We start from the raw sequence: 15725 nt of genomic DNA, 5'->3' as shown, positions 1-15725 counted from the left end.
AGCCATATTTGTAGATATATGTAGTTAATTATGATTTGAATTAATTGACATTTATTTACAAATACTTTATGTTAAAATAATGTTTTAATATGTTCAATATATTTTAAACAATATTTTCCTTCATTTGTGAATACTATGTACCATTGTTATGTTAACTCCAGATGTCAGAAAAGTTTCAGTTAGAAAAGGGGGGGGGGGGGGGGGGAGGTGCTAGAATTTATGTCGGGCTCGGGGAAGCAATCCCGGAAGTCATACTCTGTTTGTTTACAAAAAGCCAAGCCTATTCACTAATTCAGCTATTGTGTCATTGCTAACTTTGGATTTTTGTTCTTTGAGTTGTTGGAAAATGTCATTACATTTAGATAAATTGAAGTAGCAACAAGCTTAAATGATAACTATTCATCTTTGAACCGTATCTTATGTGTGACATTACAGGTAAGATCATCATTTGATCCCCCATCACTTCAAATTTCGGCAAAACAATTGCTGAAAATATTTCTCATGAAAGTTATCTTCTTCAAACCTATCTCAGCATTGTCAAGTAGATAAATCATTCTTCAAGCCATGATAATTTAACGAGGCCGGGTCTAATTTGTTCTGCCCTAGATTTTTGAATGAAATTTTTTACATGAATTTCTATTGATATAATTATTACTTAAGGAATGAATTCAATATTTTTTTTAGTTTTGTATGATTTAAAATGGTTTGGGACAGTTTACGCTTTATAAACCGCGAAGCGGTTTATAAAAAAGCGTAAACTGTTCCAAACCATTTTATATCGTATAAAACTAATAAATATTGAATTCATTCCTTATAATTTAATTTATTTGCGATCAATTGTTGATAAAAACGGTCATTTGATCTATAAAATGACATCAAATTGTACAAAATTCAAACGTAACGTCCGGCGGATTGATACGTTTTTGACGTTTGTCATACTAGTACTATGACGTAGGCAACATTCTTTATACGATATAAAATAAATTTTTCAACCAATCAGAAAGCATGTTACAACCAGAATTAAATTATTTTAACGAGGCCGAGTACAGAACGAGTACGCACGCTTTCGCGCAGCGTTTCATTTGTATTGTGACGTCATCTTTTTGCTTGGTTGACGCCATGGCGTGATAGTTTCAACTGCAGATATTCAGCGAAAATTGTTGAAAATATCTCGTTTGATGCGTAAAAATAATGTTACGTTGTGGAATAAATATAAATGTCTCGAAGTATAAGCTATATTTGGGCTCGGGTCGAAAACGTGAAGAGGATTCAGCAAGCCTAGCACTCTGTCACGTTTTCTTAACCCGCCTAAATATAGCTTAATTCATATATTTCAAGAAAATAACCATGTATTTTATATTAATGACCCTTAATATGTGATGTTATATATTTTTTTATTACTTAAATATGTCTGAATGTTTTAATAATACTATATAGATCATCTTTTCCGCCTTTGTCAAATAAAAAATAGCCATTATCTGACTAATCCGGGAAATTGGGCATACAAAAATCAACTTTGATGAGACCCCTGGAACAAACCAGGAGGTAAAAGGTTTTTTTTATTTGACCATTTGATGCCTTTTAGCAATAACTTTAATATGTAGAACACAAAAAGAAATCCCTAGGGCAGAAGTTTTGAAAAAATGTAAAAAATATGCAAAATTGATACATTTCAAGCAAAATCCCATAGGGTCCTATGTTAAAGATTAACAAACTTTGAGATGACCCCCTAAACAAACGGTGTGGTAAATGTCTTATTTTTTAATTGTAAAATAATAATTATATCAGTAGAAATTCATGTAAAGAGTTTCATCCAAAAATCTAGGGCAGAACAAATTAGACCCGGCCTCGTTAAAATAAAAAAAAAAAAAGACATTTACCACACCGTTTGTTTAAAAGGTCATCTCAAAGTTTGTTAATTTTTAACATAGGACCCTATGGGATTTTGCTTGAAATGTATCAATTTTGCACATTTTTTAAAAACTTCTGCCCTTGGGATTTCTTTTTCTGTTCTACATATTAAAGTTATTGCTAAAAGGCATCAAATGGTCAAATAAAATAACCCTTTTACCTCCTTGTTTGTTCAAGGGGTCCTATCAAAGTTGTTTTTTGTATGCCCAATTTCCCAGATCTGTCAAATAATAGCTATTTTTTATTTGACAAAGGCGGAAATGGTGATCTTTATAGTATTATTAAAACATTCAGACATATTTAAGTAATAAATAAATGTATAACATCACATATTAAGGGTCATTAATATAAAATACATGGTTCCTGTCTTGAAATATATGAATTAAGCTATATTTAGGCGGGTTAAGAAAACTTGACAGAGGGCTAGGCTTGCTGAACCCTCAATCTTCACGTTTTCAATTCGAGCCCAAATATAGCTTATACTTCAAGACATTTATGTTTATTCCACAATTTAATATCAAATTTACGCATCAAATGAGCTATTTTCAACAAATTTCGCTGAATATCTGGAGTTGAAACTATCACGCGATGGCGTCAACCAAGCAAAAAGATGACGTCATAATACAAATGAAACGCTGCGCTCAAGCATGCATACTCGATCTGTACTCGGCCTCGTTAAGCGGAGGAGTCATAGACTCCCCCAAAGTCTCTGTAAGAAATGTCCATATTTCTTACAGAGACTTTGGGGCAGTCTATGACTTGTGATTAGAAAATATATGTTTGTGTAAGAGAATTAAAGTAATTTATGCACAGAGGAAGAGAGATGCTACACTCATTCACATGCAGGAAACAAGGATAACTTCTGATTGACATTTAGTTTTGTTTGAAATTTTAAAACATGATTAGGGCTTTTCGACTTTCGGTCGAAAAGACCAATTGTTTTCGTTCTGTTTTATTATTATTATTCTTCTCGACAAAGTTTCGTCATGGATTTTTTGAAAACGGAACCGAAAAATAAAAATTTAAAATTAGATTCTTTTAGCAATTGTTTAGTTCTCCCGCATGTCCCTTTTTGGACTTCCGGTCTATATACTTCCGGTTAACACATGTAAAAAACAAAATAGTAAAAGGACCTTTGTATATATTTTATTTTTTAATTATAAACTAAGAAATTTTGGATTTAGATACTTCATAGTTTGATATACAAAATTGTAAGCGACAACTTTTTTCTATCTCTTGCTGTTTTCGAGATATTAGACTTCAAACTATGAAAAAAGGGGGGATGAAAAAAGTGAAAATTGAAATAACCATCAAATTTGTTAAATGAGGAATGGGAAATGTTAAAACTGTCATAATTATCATATATTTAAAGTTTCGTTTGAAACCATTGAGAACTTCCGGTTTTATAAGTTGATTAAAAATCGTCTATGGGTGTTTTAATGTTAAACTGAATTCACGCGTGCCACGTTTTCTCAAACTGTTTTCAAGTAAATATTTTCATATTTAATTTTTATAATGAAGGACCAAATACACAGACCGGAAAAGGTTTTGGGATTAAAATTTTGAAAAATAAGGGATCTAGAGGGGTCAAAGTTGAAAACAGCCCTTAAGCTGTATCTTTTTTATTTTTCATCCGATTTTCAAAATCTTTTCGGTTAATATTTCAGAATAAAGAGTACAATTTAAAAATTATGGTCCGAGGGGCCACTTTTTGACTCCTTATAGGGGTTTGAAGGGCCTAAAGATCATAACTTGTTTAAATTTCAAAATTATTTTTTGGAAGAGTTATCTCGCTTTGCTCTAAGAATGTAGTGCACAAATACTCTCAGCATACCAAGTTTTGCGTCGAAGGAATAAATACTTACTTTGAAATGATTTCTTGATATGAATTCTTATTTAAGCAACTGGTTATACCACGGTGTTCAGAAAATTTGGAAATAGATTTGACAAAATTTTTTAGACATTTAAAAAAAAAAAAAGGAAACTATAGGGCTGTTGAAAAGCCCTTACTTTTTGTTGAAGACAAAAAAAGTTCTAGTTTTATTTTTTATTCTTTTTGGTAATAGGTTTAAAAAATTAGGAGTCATTTTATACTAGAATGAAGTTCAAAACTGTTCTGGAAGGACAGGAGGCAGTAATCTTGAACTACCTTGGAGAGGGAAGACTGGTCAAGGGACCTCAAAGGGTATGTATTACTTGTACAAAAATTTCTTTCATGATCAAAGGATTTTTAACTACCGGTATTTCAATTTTAAAATTTTTCACTCATATGTCAGTCTTAACATGTTAAAAAAAACCCAGTCGAATTGCCTTTTAAAATTCTGCCAAGGAATGCCTTCAATCTTAAGCTCAACCTTGACTCTGGGCCAATCAGGTTTGAAGTTAGTAGAGTTAAGTTTCGGGAATATTTTGATAAAAAAAAATTAGGAACTTTATTTTTCATCAGATAAACAATTCCCTTTCTCTCAGAACTTTTATCACTACAGTTTGTCTTGAAGAATATCAGTTGTTCATGTACCTAAAGTGTTTTTTTAGATGGTTTGTAGTGAAAATGTATGCAATTCTGCAGACATCATAATAATTAATGATTCTGGCAAAAATACGTGAATTTCCAGAGGTAAAGCAGGAATTTAAGCACATGCTGATTGTTAAATTCCTATCACTTAAATCAGTTATTGAAGGGTTGTGGAATGTTCCGCTTTTCCTGTGATAATATGTTTAATTTCGTTTTCCAGGTCTTTTTATTCAGAGAAAGATTGCAATACTTGAAGAAACACACAGCAGATCCTTATCAATACATAGTTGTTAAAGACAGAGATGGACTAGTTCAACATAAGCCTGGGTAAGCTTTTATAAACCACTTAAAATTTATAAATTACATCAGGGAAGTATATTAATGGCCCTGATTACATTGCTTATTAAATATGTGCGTCATATGATTTTTCAAAAAGGGGGGGGGGGGTATGTTATTGTTGACATTGTTGAAAAGCCAAGACCAGTCTTATAAATTAACATATGCAGGCTTGGACAACTTATTGGATATTTTCCCATTCTAACATCAATTCACCAACATGCTGCTGTTTATAGGTCAATGCATGCTTAAGAACATGTATTACCGGTTATTATTATTAGTGAGTTTTTCCTTGCAAATGTTTGAAGAGGTCAGTCAGAATGTTTAGGGCATAAATTTAAATAATATTCATGAATGTATGTAAACTTCAATGATTTGTCCTATGCACAGTTAGTAAGCATATATGAGACTGAATTAAGTAAATTTCTGATAATGGGGATTTAGATGAAGGAAATGCTACCTTTAGATGGACCCCTAACCAAATACATTTTACTTGAAGGTGAATAATAACTAATTCGTCATTTTTCAAAAAAAATCTCACATATTTTAAAGTTGCATGCTGAGAAATTGATATCAAAAGGATTAAATTCAGTTTTTTAATCAGTTATTTCAACTTTTCAGACCATGCTTTGTTTTCAACAACCCCCTATTGTATGAATCTGTGACCGTGAAAGAAAGCACCAAGATCGATGCCAACCATCTGATTGTTGTGTACAAACGTCTGAAAGAATCAGATGTAGAGAGAAGAGTTGTTCAGGGACCCACTGTGTTTGTGCCAGAGGCTGAAGAATGGTAAGTACCTGTACTTATAACATACTAACATGTGTACCTACCCGGTACTTACTTACTTCCCCCTCTACCTGAAGTGTTTAAGGCAGGAAAGATTTGTAGATTAAAAGGAATATTGTTCTTACTTTTCATGTAACAAGCCAGCATAAACACTATCACATAAATATCATTTAGCGCTGTGTATAATTGTGCACTATTATCGCTAGATTCATGTAAATGCATTATTTATAAAAGTTGATATTGCAAAATTTTATATCAAAACTAAGATTGATAACAAATTTATAAATGGACATAATTTAACAGTTTAATTTTGCATTGTTCATTTGTTAGAAAATTTGATAAGCATTATTCTTTTAATATACATGTATTTACAATTTTATATGCAATTTTCAGGATTCATACGTTTACATGGCATGGAACAGACCCCCTGGAGAAGACCAGGATGATCCCGGGGCAAAGTGTATTTCAAAAGCTGGCCGTCATTCCAGATCAGTTCTACTACAATGTAATATATAGTTATATACTCCATCTGTGGTAGAGCCTAGAAAGTTTCATATGTATCTTTCAGTTAGTAATAGAGCTCCAATTGCAGTGCAATACAAGAGCTAATCATACTTTTGAAATAAATCTACTTTGGTACATGTATGTGTTAGATATTATAAACGGTAGACTTCATTTGATAGAAAATTTTTACATATTCATTCTTAAAAAAAAGTAGATATATTTCTTCTATCACTATTCCATTAATACTAAGCATCATATGAATGAAAATTCTACATTTCCTTCTAGTAATTTAAAACGAAGCACTGGTTTAAGAGGAAAGGAGCACGGTTGAGCATCCTCTCCTCCCTCTCTTGATATGGCAAATTAATTGTTGATCTGTGTTTCATTTTGCTTTTAGAAATTGGTCCCAGCTCTTTAATTTCAATTATATATTTCCTTCTTTTTCTATTATTTTATTTGCATAAGACAGCAGCATTGCTAGGCCCTCCCCATTAACCCACTTGATCACTTTCAGAGTTGATGCTGCAGACCTGCTTTTATCTTTGCATGCTTTAAATGAAATGGTTAACATTTTGTGCTGTTTTTCATTACAGGTCAAGGATGTGAGAACACAAGATGACACCATGATAACTGTAAAACTAATGCTGTTTTATGAACTGAAAGATGTGACCAAAATGGTGTGTACACTATCTTGCTTATGTTATTAATTAAATCACCTATAACATTTGTTTCAATGAACAATTATCTCAGCATTTGTAATTTTACTGTGTAAAAATCATATAGTATTGATAGGGTTATCAGTCCTAAAAATTATGTAATAAACTGAATTATTGAAGTGTTTTATATGTTTCACATGTACATGATTAAACAGCAGATGACTCCATTTCTTTTATTTTGTAGCTCAACACCACAACAGATCCTATAGCAGATATGATAAAGTATGTACATGTACTGAGTAGAAAACAATATCAATATGTATGATATGGATTCTGTTAATTACAATACTTTTATCTTCATGTACAAATCTATAGACAGTTTTTAAGTATGGATAGCTTACAGTTTGTCAGAAATGTTAATAATAGCAAATTGAACAAAACTTTACGAACGTCTGGATTTCCATATGATAAATAGCAGAATTTGGGGATACATTTTCTAAAACTCAGAAGATACTAAGTGAACCATTTCTCCTTTTTCAGTGCTGTATGTGCAGATGTCATTGCTTTTGCTGGGAAAGTTTCGTAAGTTAAAGAAACATGATATACCATATATGGCAACTATGATCAGAAAATAAAGATACGTAGAATAAATTTTATTACCGGTAGTTTGTGTGATATACAGTAAAACATGCTTATAACGAAGTCCCAGGCTCGGGCAATTTAACTTCGTTATAAGCGTAATTCCTTATAACCGTCAAGTTTACAACATGAAATAGAGACTTCACTTCGCTGTAAGCGTCAATTCATTATAAGGGTGTTCGCTATAACCGTGTTTTACTGTAGTTGTACAATACAAGCAGCACAACTCCATTATTTTTAATTTCCTTTTTTAACATCGTCAGGTTTGAAGAGTTTCTGAATCGGACCCAGATCCTGAGTGATATTTCAACCTTCCCCCAACTGACCCAGCGGGCTGACAAGATCGGGTACAGCATTCAGAAGGTTGTCTTCAGGGGCTACCATGCCAGTGATAGTCTCCAGGTAAAACTATGTCTTTGCAGAGTTGTTCTATGATTACATTGATGAATTGTGTTATTTTCCAATGAATAAAATAGAAAATAGCAGGAATAGATATTTAGTTTAAAATCATGGGCAGTAAGGAGGAGACTCAATCCTTGCTGAAATTAAAAAAATGAAGTAGAATTTTTTATATTTAGATTCATTCATTACCCTGGTACATGTATGTCATTTCAAATTGAGAGAGATTTTGTAATTTCATTGTTAAAGACATTGTAAATTACTAAAATATGATACCAGTTAAAAACAAAACAAAAAATCAAAAGTGTAGAAATTTTTTAAAAAGAAATCATTATTCAACTTTAAAATGGTTTTTGCAGGCAATGCAGAATGCTGCAATCGAATCACGAACACAACTTCGCTTAGAATCAGAGATTGAGGAACAGAAAGCTAAACTTGCTGACTTTAAGCTTTCTAAAGAACAAGAGAGAACCAAACTAGGTAAGGGGTATATCAAATCCTTCTGTTCCTGTAGAGTAAAACAGAAGCAAATCAAAGTGCCAAAGACAGATGATTTTGATTAGCCTAATATGTAATTTGTTTGTAGAATCTTATGATCAATTAATTCGTATCAATATGATTAAAGACATGGAACAATAAAACCAACATTATTTTAAGAGTGAATTCCTTATAAACATGCTGTAGTGGATACAGTACTGTATATTCTGTTAAAACCATTATCCATTATGAATTATTATTTATCAAGTTCATGACATGGAGAAGACCAAACAAGATCATAAACAAAAGAAAGCTGAGTTAGAGCAGCAACACAAGCTGGAAATGAGACAAATTGAACACCGCAACCTGTTGGAGACAACTGCTCTCTTCACAAAGGCAAATCAAGGTAATTCAGGCAGGATCAGATGTAGCCAAATCAAGGTAAGGCAGGATCAGATGTAGAAAAATCGGGGTAGGGACCCAGGATCAGATTTAAGAAAATCAGGGCTAGACAGGATCAAATGTAAGCAAATCAGGGTAAGACAGGATCAGATGTAGGAATATAAAGGTAAAGCAGGATCAATTAGGGTAAATCAGGGAAAGATAGGTTCAGATGTAGGCAAATCAGGGTAAGATGGGATAAGATGATGGCAGATCAGGATAGGACAGGATCAGATGTAGGTTAATCAGCGTGAGGCAGGGTCAAATGTAAGTAAATCAAGCTAAGGCAGGATCAGATGTGCTAGAGTTTGTAGATCCAGAAATACATACATGTATACTCTAAAGTATACTTACTTTTAAAATTCAATTTTTTGCATCTTTAAAGTACATGGAATATTGTTAAGTTTACTTTTTATTGAAGACTATACATGTAATACCTTGATAAAAAATGATTTAATTGATGATATTCAAAATGTTATATTCTTTTAAATTTAGAATTGAATGCAGCAGATAAGGCTTGGGATTGTGAATTCTTGGAGAAATTAAATGATATGAATGTTAACTTAACTGATTATCTCAACACCAAGAATGGTCCCCAAATCACTGAGGAAATAAGAGTAGTTACCACAGACACCGACTGGATAAAAGCAAGCTAAGACATCAGGTTTAATTTAACATAAAATGTGGAAAAAGTTTGATTTAAAAGAAGTTTCATTTACAAAAACCTCAAAGGGATATTTAAAATTTTAGATTTGGCATTTCTATCAAAAGGAATGTTAAGATTACTGATATGTTTTGTAAGAAAACTTCATTTTAATTGTTGTTTAAAAATAAGACACTTTATAAGATTATGATGGTACTTCATTTTGGAGACGGATTTTTGATGCTTAAAATTGTATTTAACACTTATGTCTATTTAGTTTGAATAAAACGATCATGTTTATAATGAGATTTTATTTGTTATGTAATTTTATCCTATTCTTTTTTATATATATCACTTTATAAGTTATACATTTTTTTCTATGCATTTTTATTTCACAGAATCTTTTTACAATTAGTTTTTGAGAAATCCACATCAATGATATGATAATGCAACATCAGTGTCAAAATTGTCTTCTTTAAAGCTTGTTATCTTTGTTAAGGCACATGAATGAACAACAATTTAATATTTTACTTCAACCATTGATATTAATTCCTATTATACAATACCTGGTATTCAAATGATTAGAGAATATGAAACATTCTTGATATCATTGACTTAGCATGTTGACTGTGATTTGCCATAATAATATTTTTTGTTAATTTAAGTGCATTTTGTGTCATGCATTAATATTTTGGGGAAGAAGGTGTTTATTACTCTGAGTTAATAAATACAAGGAATATGAATTAAAATTAAAAAATTGGCCTTTCTCTACACTCCCATATCTCTCCTCACTCACACCTTCCTGTCCATCTTGATAAGGAAAAATGATGTATATTGAAGAAAAGTGATTAGGCTTCGCCCACCGACAACCGATTTTTTTAGAGGTTGGGAAGGGGGGGGTTAGAAGATGTGTTTAACTGAATACCCCTAGAATAAAACACCAATTTTTCGAGATATATTTAATATACATGTTCATATTGTATGAACTGCCAGTTTATTGGTGACCTTGATTTTGAACGCTATGTATTCCGAGAATTGGTGTTTGATGTGCATTACTTACAATTAAATAAAAAAATGTTTGTCGCTGTCATCTCTGTTTGTATTATGTAAATTCTGTCGTACTTCGTTGAGAATGAGATTATTATTAGTCATTAATTATTATTTGAACATTGACATGAAGAAATGTATTTTTTACGCTAAATTGCCCTTATTGTGATATTTTAGTTATATTTCAGATAATACATTATTAATGATCCGAGACGATTTTTCACATTATTGTAAACCTTGTATGATGAACATGTTCTAATAAATGTTTAATATTATCTTTTTTATTTCAATTTATTCCATTAAAGGTTAGTAATGTCCATTACAAAATGCATATTTTCATAGAATTAATTGTTGTTTATTGGCTGTTAAGAAATCTTTCATTTTATATCATATTTTTCAACCAGTGCATTTGTAACTTTCTAAATTTAAAGTAATTATGATTTAACGTTATGACAAACCAAAATTTGAGATTAAAATTCATGGGTAAGTTATTTGATCCCTATAAATCTCAATATCATATTAAATAAAGGTCGCACATGTATATTCATACATATTATCATTTCATAATTGAAAATACGGTAGGTCAGGATCATACTTATGATTAATTGGTTATTATAAAACACATAAATTGAAATCCTCGGGATAGCATTTAAGCTAAGGAAAATTAGATAATACCACAAGTGAAAAACACAGCAAGCAAATGGTTTATTTTACAGACAATTTGGTGCTTGCACTCCCATAAGTTATAAGCATATAAATCACAGCAGAAATGAGTAAATTGCAGATTTAATTATAAAAACTATTTAATGAAAGTACGAATTATTCGTTCCATTTCTTAATCTCCCTATCCAGTAAAAACTTCCCCGCTGGACTTTTGGTTTCTGGCGGGAGAAGAGCCAGGTAGAGGGGTGTGTCTGCGCCTTGGTCAATGGTTTTATGCCCTTTGTGTAACGTCATATCCGTATTGACGTAACCAGGACAGCAAGCATTGACTAAGATGTCTTCTCGCGGGTCTGCCGAAAGTTGGCGATGCTGAATTTCTGACAAAACTGATACGCCGACCTTTGACATGCCGTAAGCGCTGCTAGGATACCCTTTGCTTTCGTTGTCCCCATTTTTTGCTGCTTGTATGAAGTCGTTCATCAAGTTCGTTAGTTCGTCGACTGTAATTGTGAAGTTTAAAAACTTTGCTTGAATCTCTTTGCTACATTTCTTTATCGCATTACTTGCAATGCTTGAAACGTTTACAACCCGCGCATGCGGTCTCAATAGCGGAAACAGGGCATTGCAGAGATCTAGTGTTCCTTGGTAGTTTGTCTTAATTGTCACTTCTGCCCGTTCTGCAAATGGAACTATAGAATCTTGCTTGTAAGCAATCCCGGCATTGTTGACCAGGATGTCCAAACCGCCGTATGTATTCTTGAGGAAATCTCTCATACGATCAATGCTGGCTTGGTCCGTGATGTCAAGTTGATGGAACTTTGGATACAGTTCCTCCGAGTTTAAGCTCTTGATGGCCTCCTGGCCCAACTCCTCCTTCCTTGCAGTAAGGTAAACATCTCCCTCAAACTGCTTGCACAGGCCTCGAACTATGGCGTATCCTATCCCCTTATTAGACCCAGTCACCTATAAAGTTCAGACATGCACAGATGAATAAAGATTCAAAATAAAAATAATGATATAAATTTAAAATTTTTGAATTATTTGAATCTCATCGGAAACATTCATTGATAAAAATCGTAAAAAAACCATGCATGTTTTCCATGATGATAGAGCATTGCGAAGGACAACCTTACATGTGGTAATGAAAGTGCGTATGCGTGGTTACCATAGTTCGTGTCTGGTAGCAAAACATTTGTAGATGAAATTTTAAAAACGGAGACTGGGGTGAATCAAAATTAAAATGAATTTTGAATAGTTTTTCACGGTTTTTAATATGCATTAGATATTGCATACTACCGAGATGGAAACATTGGAAAAATGGCCGTTACTGTTTTCAATACTTTCAATTTACATAAGAAAAAACGTACTTGTTTCAAAGTATAAGAAAATTAAAACAACTAATCAGGAACAAGAAAATACATTTGATTAATTTAAAGTACTTCAGAGAATGAAAGATTTCATTTGACGATTTTACTTTTTTTTACCTTTCCAAAAATTTAAACTTTTTTTTGGTTTAATAAATTATTCAAATTTGACAATTATAAACTTGATCCAAAGTTTGTCATCTAAGGTTTGTGTGTTTTGCTTTGTAAAAATGGAGCTGTTTCAAAACGCCTTGTATCAAAAGTCATATGCAGTTGGTTTCCGCTGGGGCATCCGTTTTTCATATACACATTTTTATAAAATTCAACATTTCCCTCACACATGTACAGTATGTATATGTAACATATGGAGACAATATCTCATTATCAAAAAAGAAAACTGGGAAATCCAAAAGCTAAAACCTAAAATCCAGGAGCTCCCGGGAACTTTGCCCAAAGCCCTCCTCCCTGTCGATTTTTAATACACTAAAAATGAGTAAAATTAAGAAAGATTAACCCTTACCACTGCCACCTTCTTCGACATGATTAACGATTGAGGTATTCACGAGTATGTTCTTAAATATGATCAGAGTAATCACAATCCAAACGCGTCGTTTTGGGGACACAATTTTATCTTTACTTTTACATAACTTGTAAATCCTAGGGAAAAAAAACCCCAACATAGCTATGACCACATTTGGGTAAAGTAGATCGCGTGGTTAGTGAATCTCATGCACGGATCTAGAGGGAAGGGGGAGAGTCAGGTGGTCCAGATCCCCCCTCCTGCAAAATTCATATTTTTTTAAATTTACATTATCAAAGAGCTAGAGCCACGAAGCATCAAAATGTGCCTTAAAATTTTCACAAAACTCAAGTTTGAAACAATACAAATTGTAATTACTTATAATGTAGGGCACAATATTCTGCTTCTATGCATATGAATTTTTTTCACTTCGGCCCCACCGTTTAGCACATGCGCATCATCAAACATACTATGGTCGTTAAAAATAGCTGAAAATTGTAGATTTTACTGCAGTATTTCCCAAATTTGAATGTGGCCACACTTGAGTACCTCTTTGAAACTTTTAAAACTGAGAGATATTGCACAAATGCTTCCGCCTGCAAAGTTTCGTAGAGGTACTCAAGTGTGGCCAATGTGTATTTTACAAATTTTGAAAATTTAAATAACAGAAAATAACACTGACCACTCTATTTTAGGGTAATTATTTGCTTCCTTTTTATTGAAATAGCAGAATTTAATTAATAATGATAAAGAATTATTTGTGATTATTTCCAAAATCATCATTTTATTAAATATTTCAGGAAGAAATGCATATAAACTGAACTTTAACATGTTTTATCTAGTAATTTTATACTGTGTATTCATGCTTACATCGTGCATCATCAATGACGTCGTAGTTTGACGTTTGCGACGTCAGTTGAATCTGTACATGGAATCTTGAGTTCTTTCAGTATTTTGCCAATAGAATTGACCAGTAAAGTATGCATTTTTAAAAAGCATTATTTCTATGTACCACGGTATTATTCAATTGCAGTAGAATATGAGACACATGAACAATGCTAAAAACAGAAAAAAAATTGATTGGCAAAGTTAACATTGTACGTACGTAAGTAAATATATATTCCTATACCTTTACGTAGAATAAGCGATAGCATGTATACTTAGCTAGTTGTGGGTTTTTTGTCAAACGGTGAAATGCATTAAACGAAAGGAAAGATGCAAGCGATTTTTTTCACACAAGTACGTGTTCCTGAATACCGCGGGAGAAAGACAGTCGACATCACATGAAAACATGTACATATATGATAAATTTAATTCATTCCGTCAAAAAACTTGATTATTTAATTCCTAAGTACAGCTGTAATTGAATATTAAGCCAATCGTCCCTTGCATAAAAAATTTTTGCAAATGCATACGTCTTTTCTTTATCAGCCACCTGTTGATCAGTGTCGATTTGTCGCGTGGTCAATGTATTTCCGGTGAACCGTTACATGCAGTTACACTCCTTTCTTAAAAGATCGATTGTGTCCGTTTCGATGAAGACGGCTTTTGGTATACACAGCTTAGAATACATTATCAGCATGTGCTTTATATAGAAGTCTAATCCTAATTGCGATGTCTTTGTTGATAATTTGTCCAATAAAATAAAAAATCACCCTAAATGTGTGTACATCGGTGACTTACTTTTGCCTATAAAATTCTCGATTGAAATCATTTTTGATTATTTTATGCGTATTAAATCTAATTAAAGTTTTTCTTGTATGGAATATAGAAAAAAATCAGATTGCCGGGCCCTTTCTTTAAAAAAACAAAACAACGATGAGTACAGAGAGATTTAAAACAGTATTTGTTTCCATTCAACCCCCCCCCCCTTCCCTACCCTCTGAAAAAATCGATTTACGGCCGAGTTCACTACAAATTTATAGATATGATAACACAAATTCTACAGGCTTGCTATGAACTCGACTTTTCAAGACAATTTTACAACATTATTTATGTGCTACTGCTTGATGTTTTAAATAAAAATGTTCATTTTAACCTATCTTCGCTCCGAAATAATAAACCCACATTCTCTCTCTCTCTCTCTCTCTCTCTCTCTCTCTCTCTCTCTCTCTCTCTCTCTCTCTCTCTCTCTGTCTCTCTCTCTCTCTCTCTCTCTCTCTCTCTCTGAAATATGATCTTAATTCTCAAGACATTTACGGATAGCTTATCACTTGTAACAATTCTCAAAGGACATGAATATCACTAGAAAAATTGAAATGTAAATGAATAGACATTATGGCATTTATAAGGAATTATTAACTCATAAGAATATTTTTAAAGAAATCGATATTCTTTTTTCATTTAATTAATAAAAATTAAAACACTGCTGTAATGTCATTCCTTTGTTCCAGCAGTCAAAAATTTTACTTGTGACAGTCCGATATATTAGAGAGCTTCTTGATATCAGACCATTATCAGTGATTACAACACTGTTATTCTTTAAAATCAGGCTGTCTCAGGAATCAACAATGATATTCAATGGCTATATATGCCTCAAACACTTCTGTACGAAAAAATATCACTGTTCTCGGCCCTATAACGGGCCTCGAAACTGTTTTATATTATTTCATACAGAACTGCTTTCGGCATACTAGTACATCCATTACATAAACACAGTCGCTAAAAGGTTTTATTTTTCACTTGAACAGTTCGTGAACGGTGAGCGCACAGTGATTGCGCTCTAAACGAACGGCGAGTGCACGCTGAGCCGAATTTGGATAGCGCTTATGAACGGTGAACTGAGAGCGAACGCAGAGCGCAAAGTGAACGTTGAACGATA

The 15725-nt window shown here is 32.6% G+C and overlaps 2 protein-coding genes across 3 annotated transcripts; one reads left to right on the top strand and one right to left on the bottom strand.

Annotated features, from left to right (window-relative positions):
- Positions 1 to 271: 271 nt before the first annotated feature.
- Positions 272 to 9761, top strand: LOC105325710 (uncharacterized). Of its 2 annotated transcripts, none has more exons than XM_011425391.4 (12): positions 272 to 435; positions 3978 to 4096; positions 4647 to 4753; positions 5384 to 5554; positions 5945 to 6056; positions 6649 to 6732; positions 6956 to 6993; positions 7252 to 7293; positions 7614 to 7752; positions 8109 to 8229; positions 8495 to 8632; positions 9163 to 9761. In XM_011425391.4, the coding sequence occupies exons 2-12, from the start codon at positions 4010 to 4012 to the stop codon at positions 9321 to 9323; spliced, it is 1200 nt and encodes a 399-aa protein (XP_011423693.3). In that variant the 5' UTR covers positions 272 to 435; positions 3978 to 4009; the 3' UTR covers positions 9324 to 9761. The 2 variants fall into 2 exon arrangements, with proteins under 2 accessions (XP_011423693.3, XP_011423695.3); XM_011425393.4 differs by having other exon boundaries at positions 296 to 435; positions 4009 to 4096.
- Positions 9762 to 11071: 1310 nt separating this feature from the next.
- On the bottom strand, positions 11072 to 13026 carry LOC105325714 (carbonyl reductase [NADPH] 1). The gene is made up of 2 exons (XM_034443159.2): positions 12905 to 13026; positions 11072 to 11983 (listed from the first exon to the last, which is right to left on the bottom strand). Exons 1-2 carry the CDS (start codon positions 12923 to 12925, stop codon positions 11177 to 11179), a joined length of 828 nt encoding a protein of 275 aa, XP_034299050.2. The 5' UTR covers positions 12926 to 13026; the 3' UTR covers positions 11072 to 11176.
- Positions 13027 to 15725: the final 2699 nt, after the last annotated feature.

The sequence above is a fragment of the Magallana gigas genome, chromosome 3 (genome assembly GCF_963853765.1).
Source record: "Magallana gigas chromosome 3, xbMagGiga1.1, whole genome shotgun sequence".
In the NCBI taxonomy this organism is placed as follows: Eukaryota; Metazoa; Mollusca; class Bivalvia; order Ostreida; family Ostreidae; genus Magallana; species Magallana gigas.
The sequence above is the reverse complement of the archived record's forward strand: the minus strand, read 5'-3'. Positions and strand labels throughout refer to the sequence as shown.